This window comes from Balaenoptera physalus, assembly GCF_965194825.1.
Source record: "Balaenoptera physalus genome assembly, chromosome: 4".
NCBI lineage: Eukaryota > Metazoa > Chordata > Mammalia > Artiodactyla > Balaenopteridae > Balaenoptera > Balaenoptera physalus.
The window spans coordinates 135,637,023-135,648,669 of NC_138891.1; the positions used below are offsets into that span (position 1 = coordinate 135,637,023).

Below are 11,647 nucleotides of genomic sequence, written 5' to 3' on the forward strand. Positions count from 1 at the left end.
CACGCTGGAAGTACTCGTTCGAGTTAGGCAGGTGAGCACAACCCGGCCCTCTTTCGAGGACTTCTGAGCAGCCCGGTCACCCGGCTGACACGGGACCCGGGGGCACAGCAGCAGGCGCTAGCCCACGTGCTGCAGAAGCTGTAAGAAGCGGGGCAGGAGCAGCTGCCGGTGTCTGGCCAGCGTGGACTCAGGGACCACTTTCAGCGTCTGGCTAGAGATGGGCCCCAGCACGTGAAACTTGGAGATGACAACTGGTTTGCTTTACATTAACTCCACGTGCAGGCTCAGGGCTCGGAGACAAAGGAAATGAGGTAAGATACGTGAAGTACTTAACAGTCCCTGGTATAAAGGTTAACTTTTTCCTAAGGGATACAAGCTTCCATGAATTCCTAAGAATAATCGACACAAACTAAATTCCAAAGGGCCTTTTAACCTTTAAACTAAGAGGATCCTGAAAGATATAAAAATAAGGCTCCCTATATTTCCATTTTAAAAGACAGTAAACATAGTATATTCTGTTCAGGAAGCATTTTATTGTTGCTCCAAGTTTCAGAACTTTCACTCTTAGGAAATCAACACTTTTAGGAAATCGCCCGCATCGCTTTGCTCAGCTTCTGAATCTTGGTTTTTGCAGACATATCAACATATTTCTCTCCAATACGGACAATCATTCCACCCATGATTGATGGATCAATCTAGGAAAGAAAATAGGTTGGAAATGTGAAAACACATTGACATTTCATTAATCAAAAAGAAAGATGAAAAAGTGCTCTGAAAGGTCTACGCGCTACATAACTGTAAGCGGTAACAATTGTATCTAGAAAATGACAGAAGTCAAGTTGTGAATGGACTCGATAATCATTTATATTGAAAATAAATATGAAGGTTCCACTATAGGCAAGTTTTTACACAATCAAATCTAATTTTCCACTTTCTATAGCCATTTTAGGTGTCAAACAACCTGAGGAAACGTACCGTACGTAATTAAAAACCTACCTTAACTTCCAATTTCAATACTTGGCCTTTACTTAGGAAACTCTTCAGGACTGTTTTTAATTCGGTAAGAGTGGCTTCATCTAAAGGCTAAAAAAGGACAAAACCATTCTTTAAATTTAGATAAAGCAAAACAGAAAGTTACTATAGTTGAAGGAGAGAAAAAACATCCCTCTGGCAACATATCACCAAGACAGGCCTTGTGAATTCCTCTGTTAAATATTTGAGGACCTATCCTGGAGTTGTGCCGCAATGGTCACTCATCAATGCTGGTGTCGGGGTGTGCAAAGGCCCTGCCTCACAAGAACACCTGGGCAGCTCACACTGAGAGGTTAGGTTCACTTACTGGCCATCTCTGCTTCATGGTACTAGCAGTACAACTTAGAAGTAACGATTAGGGGAAAAACCTGAAGTTTATAATGCCTGAGGATGCAGGCCCCTCCTCCGCGCAGCTCCCCCGGGTGCAGCCTGAGTCTATTATTCCCTTGGATGAAAAGCTGCAGTTTGACCTGGGATCTGCGGGTACCAGGAGCTCTGGCATGTCACTCCACTCTCTGCAGCTCAGAGAGAGCCCAGGCAGGCGGCTGGCTCCTGAAGTCAGTACAGCTCTGTAATCTTGTTCCTACAGAGCAAGTGCCCTGACCATCCACACTGTGTTCTCTCCTTTTTGCCCCAACTTTTACCCCCGATTGGGCGAGAACGGCAAATGTTGCTGAAGGAGTGGCGTTTCACCTGTCACAAATCCTACCTCCCAACCCACACACCCAAGAGTCCAAAAGCTAGCAAAGAAGCCTTTAAGCTCTGCAAAGATCCAACAGTATCTTTTGGGGGGTGGTGGTGGGGAAGTCTATCAGTGCTCCATCAATCATTCGCTGAGGCTCTGAGGTTAGAGAAAGAAGTATACGCCCGCCTTCCATTCAGACACATGCTGCGTGCTAAGCACCCGTGTGTGCCAGGCATTTTATACCACCACCTCCTTTAACCTGGACGACTCCGGGAGGTCAGGAGTTATTGTTCCCATTTTACGTGTGGGAGAACTGAGGCTCACGGTGGTTAAGAACTCACCTGGGCAGGAGGGATAAATTGGGAGACTGGGATAAACATATACACATATATATACGTATAAAAAATAGAAAACTAATAAGAAACTAGTGTATAGCACAGGGAACTCTACTCAATACTCTGTTGTGCTCTATATGGGAACAGAATCTAAAAGAGTGGATATATGTATAACTGATTCACTTTGCTGTATACCTGAAACTAACACAACATTGTAAATCAACTATACTCCAATAAAAATTAATTAAAAAAAAAAAAGAACTCACCTAAGGTCCCACCAGCAAGTGAGGACTAGTGCCAATATTTGAAATCAGTCTATTTCTAAAGTCTGTGCCCCTAGCCATTAATCAAGGTGTATATATATATTTTTTAAGGGTGGAAATTATTTACCCGGGAGACTCAACATCAAAAACATTAGCATCAGTTGGTTCTAAGAAACTTACAAAATCATGTCCTTAGAATCACTGAAGAATGACCTGCACCAGTGCTTGGCCATGGGGATGGCGTGACCATCTGGCTAGGGAAGCCTGCTCTGAGCTCTATGGTCAAGGAGAACCAGTGCAGTCACGGTGGGCTCCGGAGAACATGAGCTGTGTTGATTCTCAGCCAGGTATGTGCTTTGGGGACACCAACTACTGAACTACAAATGTACGAATAGGTACTATGTGCTAAAACGTCTCCTTGATATTACGCTCTTTTGGAGAGTTGGAATATCTTTTAAACACTAGAAATATTAATCTAGGTGAGGTCAGGTGCTGCGTACCCCAAGTAAATCTACCATGCTCTATTGATAATTAAGCCCCACAGACTGTTTCCCTACCTTGACTGAACTACAGTGGGAAGAGAATATGTACTTAAGACAACAACAACAAAATTAATTCTGGGGAGGTGGTGCAGGTTAAGGAACACGGGCTTCTGAGAGAGAGGCCTGTGTTCAAATCCTAGCCCACATTCTGTGACCTCGAGCAAGCAACTTACTCCCCTGGGCTTCAGTTTCCTCATGGGTAAAATAAAGATAATAACACTTCTGCTTCACACAGACCTTTGATATTAAAATCGCCCAGAATAGTGTAGGTTTCAAAATGCAGTCCACTTCAGCGAGTCAGTAAGATCAAAGGGCCCTTCCGCCTTACCCCTTCCCACTCACCACCGCCAAAGATTAGACACTCATTTCAGTAAACTACTTAGTGTGATATTTACAAAATAATTTAAACCTGTAATGGAACACAAACCAGTATTTCCCGACACATTTTTAACCCAATCTACACTCTTTATGAAGAATCACTGGTTAGGGAAGCACCAAGAAGACACGCTGGCCCTTGCAAAGCAGCGGTTCACAGAAGCTGGTATAAATGAAGCAAACCGCCCAAGTGCCAAGTCGCCTGTCCCGATTTCCTGATTTTAACCTTTTTCTTTTTGTTCTGCAAAATGTGACACAGGGGACGTCAAGGCAAATGCAGCAGCAACAGCCCGTCACCTACAGACGCGGTGGCAACTGTGCAAGGCACTTCTCCCCGGTGGGCACTCATCATGGTGGAAAAGGCAGAAATGACCCCAGTGGTACTGTTCAAGCGACCATTTTCAGCAAGCAAATCTGGGAAAGTAAAGGCATTTCACGTAAATCAGGTCATTCATGAAGCATTATATTCACCTCGAACGCAAACTTAGATTTGTGGCCTTAAAATTCAATGTCATTTAAGAATGTGAATGGAAAGATGCAACTTGTTATTTAAAAAGAATATTCAATGTTCAAAAAAAAAAAGACTGAACAAACAAGGATTTAAATTTGTAAGGGTGTGTGTGTCTTACATGGATTTGCAATAGATTTCTTGATACAGCCTGCAATCTGATTTTCAGGTTTATGCCACAGATACCAGTGTTGGCCACAAATCCCGAAATTAACACACTGTCTATATCCACTACACGCTTTCTTTGAATTCTGAGTGATCATGGGATTTGAAAAGCAACTCAAATGTACCAAAGAATGCAGATGTCTTCAAGGACAGGGGCACAGCCACTGGTTACAAACCATTTTCTTGGTATGAGTCCCACTGGTCTCGTCCATGGGTTGAAACTATGCAATCAGACATTCTTGCATCTTAATATCCTTTAGACAGTGCTCCTCAAACTTTAATGCCCAAACGGTTCACTTGGGGAACCAATTAAGATGTAGATTCTGATTTGGCAGGTTGGGGTGAGACCAGGATTCTGCACTGCCGAAAGGCAGGTCATGCTGGTGTTCCTGGCCCATGGATCACAGTTTCAGAAGCAGAATTTTCAGAGACTTCAGTAAAAAAGATCTAATACTTACTGATCAGGTTGGACGTGAGGGGAGAGAACTTCTCTTTTGCTGTAATGTCATTTAGGCTTTTCATTTTGATGGAACGCTTTACATAGGGATTCATGATCGAAGCAACCATTTCGGGTTCCTTCACGATTTGCTAAAAGTACCAAAAAATAATTTCTTAAACTTTTTACAGCACAAGTGATCCTAGCTGCCATACACATACGTTCTGATGAATCATGTATTTCATGAATAAAATTAGCACTTGCAAAGCACACGAAGAGAAGTTTACAATCACAAAATTTTCTTTGCTTTTAAGATGATTTTACACAGGATACAGTATTTCTTGAAAATACCTAAAACCACTTTAATGAAGTTTCTTCAATTTATTTTTGCCTTTCAAGAGAGATTATAGAAAAACTAAGCAGCCAAAAGATTCAATTCACCACCTATCCTAATGCATCTACTACGGGTAATACTCTAGTTCTTCCCATGCGAAGAGGACGCTAGTGGTGCCCACACTCAGGTGCAGACCTAACAAGAGGTGCTGACTGCGGGCGGCCTCCTGGCCTTGCCCTCGGAGGGGCCTCTCCCTCTCAGGCTGACCCGGATTCTGTCCTGCCTCTCAGAGAGCTCAGGAGAACCAACCCTGCGCCGTGCGGGAGCTCTGGGGCCTCCAGAGCAGCCTCAGTCAGTCTGGGAGGAAACACGGCCAAAAGACGGGAGTGCAACTGCCATGAGAGACACAGCTTTGTCTCCGCTGTGTTCCGTCACCACCGTCTGGTCGGTGATCGCGTGCAGCGTCCAGCACTCTGCTGCCCTGAGCGTCAGGCCAGAGCGCCAGCGAACCAACGGCCGCTTCCACTTGGGCGTCTTTCAGTCATGCGCCTCCATCAGCCCCTCTACCACTCTGTCAGCACCCTCTCCTGGGCTCCTGGACAATTTCTGTCTCTGATCCTAGCTGCCTGCCTACACTGCCATCTAATGCTAAAAGTTCAACTTGAGCGACCCCAAAGAAACAATATCTTTCCATAAAAACTGCTAGCTTATACAAACGACAAGCATTCCAGAGTTGGAACCACACAGTTCTTCATGTTTCTCATCTGTTTTTGCCGCATCACCCACGGACAGTTAGTGACGCCTGGGCAGCATCACATTCTCCTCTCAGTGCCAAGAAATGGCTGATTTTCTCTTATAACGAGTCTTAAGGTAATGGCCTCCTCTGTATGTCTCCACGTCTTAACCGACTTCAAGTTTTAATTAAACCCCATTCTGGCGTCCACAAGCCAGGCCACTGGCCCCTTTGCAAACACCGGGGCTCAGGTCTAAAGCGGGAGTGTGGGACGAGCAGCGGGCAGTCATCGTCGCCGCCCAGAGAGCCTGCGTGTGACCCCGTCTGCCCCTGCTACTCGTCCCCCAAGTGTCTCCAACAGTAAGTATGACTCTGTGAGCGTCACAACAGTTGACGGTACCAACTGAGACCAAAAGCGTTATCTGCAGAGATAGATGGACGAAGGGAGGAAAACAGAGCTAAAATTATTGTCTGTTAGGACGAAAGTTCCCACAAAAGCTCAAAATGAAAAAACGAACAAGACTTTATTGTTCTATACAACTAGTCTGTGAAGGTTTTATCCCCTCTAACAAACAGTAAGATTAAAAAAAAAAAAAATCTTTAGAAATAAGTTGATTAAAAATTACAAGAGATTCTTAAAACATAAAATCAAAAAAAAGAGCACATCTTTCTCTGGAGAGATTATATACTAGCTGTATATCCCCCTCCTTTAATGCAGAACTTACTGCTAGAGGTGGGAACTAGAAAGTACTGTACTGTACAAAGTACAGTAGTACAGTATCTTTATTTCAAGCCCGGGATGTGAGTGAAATTGCAGCCCTCCGTCTCCTATTGGTGACCACCCTTCAGCTCTACCACCTCCCACCTCCTCGCCCTCCTCCAGTTGTAACTCTTCTTGCCTGTTCACTCGATGCCAGCTCCTGGATGCCAGCTGTTGCACTGTACTACTGTACTTTTCAAGGTACTGCACTGTAAGGTTAAAAATGTTCTATTTTTTGTTTGTTAGTTTTTATGTATTTGTGTGAAAAGTATTATAAACCTATTACAGTACAGTGCTATACAGCCAATTGTGTTAGCTGGGTACCTAGGCTAACTCTGTTGGACCTACGAACGCGCTCTTGGAACGGAACTCGTTCGTATGTAGGGGACTTACTGTAAGAGGAGCAGGGGAAGAAACAAAATGTGTAGTAACCTGTTAACTAGAAAACTCAGGGGAAACTGCAGTGAGGATTCTTCTATTTAAGTTACACTGTAGGCTTTTGTTAATTCAGTTCATTTACTCTTCATGTTTAAAAAACACGTAAAAATAAACTTTCCCCTGTAGCCTTGTGGCCTTTGTCAGTTCTCTATTATCGTCATGAAGCTCTTGCACCTTCACTAATTTTGCTGCCCAGCGTGCTCTGCTCATTTTCTCCTCACAAAAGGCTTCATAAGGAAAATAAATTTCCAGTTAAACAAAATCATAATATATTCTAAAGACTGTTTTGGGAATACCTGGAAACACAAGCAAAGATTCTCAAGGTGACTTTTTAATTCTCTTTTGAAATGACAATGTTTCTTAAATTACCATCTTAAATTTAGATTTTCTATTTCTTCTCTGAGCCCAAAATCTTGGTTCCTAATATTAATATCCTTACCTGCGTCAGATTGTACCTATTATACAACAGGTTCAGAATGATAATACCCAGTATTATTACTATCAACATCATTACAGAAAATATGTTTTTCCTTTTCCTTGCAACTCTTTCTCTTAGGATATACCTCACTAGGCATGCACAGTCAAATATCTATGCAAAATATATACAATGAGAACTTAATAAGTAATGAACAGGAGAGGCTACTTACTGCTACTCTCAACAATTCCTTTTCTACTTGCTCCAGTTTATTCTGTTTAGATGCAGCAGAATAGAGAGCAGTGGCATAGCGACCTTCGATACCGTACACCTGAACAGGTGGCTTTTAAAAAAAGGGTGGAGGAGGGGAGGAAGAGAAAAGGAAAATCAGTTAAGACAATACTACGGTATCCATAGCAGAAAGAAATATTTATAATTAAAAAAATACACCTTTTATAGCACAAAACAGTTTAAATATGTCATCAAAGAGCTACCCTGAATGACAATTCTCAAAATTAGGGATGTTTCCTTGGCCAGGTCACTCTATATGTGAGCTTCCAATTTCTCATCTTAAAACGAGGGGTTTAGGAAACATGGTGTCTGAAGTCCCCTTCCGCTCTAACTATCTATAATTCAACAATGTTAATTATGAGATGAGCTTAGGATTCCTTTGAATTCAGTAACTACTTAGTTCCAAGTTTGGGAGGTTTTAAACACTGATAGAAGGCAGTTTTGAACATGTTAGAACCAGGAAAACAGGTGTTTATGAAACACACACAAGCATACTTTTATACATTTCAGAGTTAATACTGCAAATATCCCTTACAGAGCTCCATAAATGTTCAGTTTAATGGAGCCCTTTAGCAATTTACTAAGTGCCTGAGGCTTGAATTATTTTTTACAATGAACCACTGGCTTTTAAAACCACACTACCATCAATGTATGACTACATATGCTTAGTGGTACTGTGTGATTGTAGTGGAAAAACTTAGGCTTTGGATGAGCAAGATTTAGTTTCAGTCCAGCTTTAAGACTAAGCTGAATAACCTTGGGTAAGTTTTCCCAAAGTCTGTTTCCTTTTTTTGTAAAATGGGAAGACCAGCTACCTCCCATCACTGTTATCGGGTTTTAAGAAATTCTCCTACTTAAAGGTTATGCATGGGTCTGTCCCACGGCAGGCATTCAACATTATTCCGTCCCCTAGCCCCTCCACCCCCATCATATGTGGGGAACCACAAGTCATGCAGAAAGGTTTAGGGGTAACTATACAAAATCCATGCCCTAAGTGTACTGCTGTCTGATTCACACACATTCATCTGCTTTACAATTACAAAAGACATACCCTCACAAGCTTGGCAAACGGCCTGACCACAGATGTACTGAAGCATCGCGCCTTTAAAACAAAAAGAGAAAGTAGATCAAATGAGACTACTTAAAGGATTTCTGCATTTAAACCTGCAATAATAAACAGTAAACATGACTTCTAGGTGATTCGCTTCTCATGTTTCCTTGTATCATCACACAGATTACATGAGCGTGAGCCGCTCTTTATTACCTAGGAGTAAATTTCCCCACTGAGACTCATTCCAGGTTGCTTGGGAAATTGCTTTTCTACTTCTAACTTCCTAGTTTACTAGGAATAGGCTGAGGCAAGCACACCACTATGAGAGAGAAAACACTAAGTCTGGTGAACTATGTCTTCCAAAAAAATTTAACAAGATTTTCGACATTTATATTACCACCCTCGGGCTTCCCTGGTGGCGTAGTGGTTGAGAATCTGCCTGCCAATGCAGGGGACACGGGTTCGAGCCCTGGTCTGGGAAGATCCCACATGCCGCGGAGCAACTGGGCCCGTGAGCCACAACTACTGAGCCTGAGCGTCTGGAGCCTGTGCTCCGCAACAAGAGAGGCCGCGATAGTGAGAGGCCCGCGCACCGCGATGAGGAGTGGCCCCCACTCGCCGCAACTGGAGAAAGCCCTCGCACAGAAACGAAGACCCAACACAGCCAAAATAAATAAATAAATAAATAAATAATAAATTTAAAAAATTAAAAAAAAAAAACAAAACTATATATTACCACCCTCGAGCATCATTTTAACGAAAAGTGGGAGGATTCCAGCCATGATGTGCAAGAGATGGACCTTCTTAGAATCCAAATGCTATCTGAACATACAGACGAATTCTTTGGGTACTCCAGCCGTCTGATGCGAGAACAGGCCCTAGTACCTTGTCTATCAAAATACTATCTTGATATTGTTGAGATGGTATCTTGTCTATCAAGAGTTGGAATCCAGAGTTTAAAAGGCACCTGCAAAAGCACAGGTCACCTTCAGATAATTCCAGCTCTAAGTGTACTATACCGGTTGTGAGGGTTAAAAGACTTTATAACGCTTATGGAAAACTTACGGAAGCTGTACGCTGTCATGATATGTAAAGCATCATGTAATGTAAAGAGCACGATTTTTCTTTCCAACTCTGTGGATTCGAATCTCAGCTCTACCCCTTATTGGCTGAGCAGCCAAGGACGAGTCATTTTAACTTTTCGGTCTCACTTTTTTATTAAAACGCGAAATGTGCTTTTACAAATACTCCTTAGCATTACTGGTGACCCCTGCCAGGTGTGACCACCACGACAAAGAGAGATCCCCCTTCACCTGTGCCCTTCCAACCAGCTGCTTCTCGGGGCTGTGCTCAGAGGACGCCAAGGTCGGACACGCGCAGCCCCAAGCCTACCGGCCCGCGCGCATCCCGGGGGGGAAAGCGGGGCTGCCCAGGCCGCCTGACGTCGCCCCCCACTCGCCTGGCCCCGCGACCTTGAACGGCGGCCACGCTCCCCAGCTGTGGCCTGGAACCGTGGAACTTAGGGGTCTGGTACGAGTCACCCCAGAAGGGCTCCTCCCGCTGGCTTTCAGGACCTCCGTTCTCTCACCTGCAGGGAGAGCCGGGACACTGACGGCGCGGCCATCTTCTCCTGGTGGCTGTAGGTCAAACCCGAGCTGGCAGAAGGGACCAAGAGCGCACGCGTGCGTCAGCGTAGCCGCTCGGCCTGCTGGGAAATGTAGGCGTGGGTCGTCAGGCCGCATGCGTAGGGATCTCCCTCAGGCTGGGAGTTGTAGTCCTTAGAAGCGAGTGGTCAGGGCTGGACCCACAGGGCTGGGGGGTGGGACTAGTAGGCTCGGACACAACCTGGAAATGAAATTCTAGAGTTACTAAGTGACCCTTATTGTAGAATAGATATATTGCCCCTAGTTTAAAATTTCCATTTAGATAAGTACGGTGGCATTTGTTCCATTTCACATTCATCACTAGCATCATTAGCGTGTTTACCTTTTCTTCCTACCACGCTAAAGGGTGATCAAGTGCAGTTCCTCGCGCTGTATGTATATATAAAACCCGAGCCTTACAGCTCCAGCAGCGGACACTACGTGCCCAGTACCTGGGCCGTGACTGCTCCTGCATACCTCTATCCCACCTCCGCCCCATCTCACCGGAGTACAGCACTGACCTCTTGGTTTGTGCGGACGCGTGAGGTTCTGGTGTTTAAACACTTCCTTCTGGGTAAGGCAGAGTGATTATCTGAGAACCATACCTAAAAATAGAACTGGTGTTTGAGCAAGTGTGACATTGAAACTGAGAACCCAACACTAGCTTTGGCTAGTTTCTCTGCATTCATAAAAACAACCTATTTTCAACCCACTTCCCCCTAAATGGAATTTACTATAATTTTCTCTTGTGTACAGAAGAGAGTTGGCTGTTGGAACTTGGTTGGAGTTTCCTGGTTGCAGTAATGGGGTCCTATGGTCAATTAAGATGTCTTTCTGCTCAGCTCTATTATAGGAACACAGATTAAGTCTTTAATTTACCCTTTTCGAGCGCAGGTTTCTCATCATTACAAAAACTTGCTAAGGGGCTTCCCTGGTGGCGCAGTAGTTGAGAATCTGCCTGCCAATGCAGGGGACACCGGTTCGAGCCCTGGTCTGGGAAGATCCCACATGCCGCGGAGCAGCTGGGCCCGTGAGCCACAACTACTGAGCCTGCGCGTCTGGAGCCTGTGCTCCGCAACAAGAGAGGCCGCGATAGTGAGAGGCCCGCGCACCGCGATGAAGAGTGGCCCCCACTTGCCGCAACTAGGGAAAGCCCTCACACAGAAACGAAGACCCAACACAGCCATAAATAAATAAATAAATTAAAAAAAAAACTTGTTAAAATGCAGAAAAGTAGAAGGGATGTAATTGCCCTCTTTTCGAACACGCAGAGGCATCTGTGGTCAATACTTTAGTGTGCTGTCTCCCATTATTTTTTCAGATAGGAGCCTGGACTGCCCAGGCTTGAATCCCAGTCCTTTCATTGACCTTGGCCCAATTATATAACTTCTCTGTGCTTCAGGGTTCTTATCTATGAGTATTAGAATAGCACCTACCTTAGGGCTGTTAGGAAAAATGAACAAGTTGTATACCTATCTATCTATCTATCATCTATCTATCTATCTATCTATCTATCTATCTATCTATCTATCTATAGATTTAGAACAATTGTCTGACAGACTGGCACTCAATAATGTTCTCTATTTTGTTTTTGTTTTTATATTCTGTAACTTAATCATTCAGTAATCTTGAACATAATTC

At 44.0% G+C, this 11,647-nt stretch overlaps 1 protein-coding gene across 2 annotated transcripts; it reads right to left on the reverse strand.

Moving 5' to 3' along the window:
* Positions 1-513: 513 nt before the first annotated feature.
* ATP5PO (ATP synthase peripheral stalk subunit OSCP) lies at positions 514-10,098 on the reverse strand. 2 transcript variants are annotated; one of them, XM_082461070.1, is made up of 7 exons: positions 9,952-10,097; positions 8,364-8,414; positions 7,254-7,364; positions 4,364-4,493; positions 3,534-3,646; positions 997-1,083; positions 514-695 (listed from the first exon to the last, which is right to left on the reverse strand). In XM_082461070.1, the coding sequence occupies exons 1-7, from the start codon at positions 9,985-9,987 to the stop codon at positions 582-584; spliced, it is 642 nt and encodes a 213-aa protein (XP_082317196.1). In that variant the 5' UTR covers positions 9,988-10,097; the 3' UTR covers positions 514-581. The 2 variants fall into 2 exon arrangements, with proteins under 2 accessions (XP_082317196.1, XP_082317197.1); XM_082461071.1 differs by lacking the exon at positions 997-1,083 and having other exon boundaries at positions 9,952-10,098.
* Between the last annotated feature and the right edge of the window lie 1,549 nt (positions 10,099-11,647).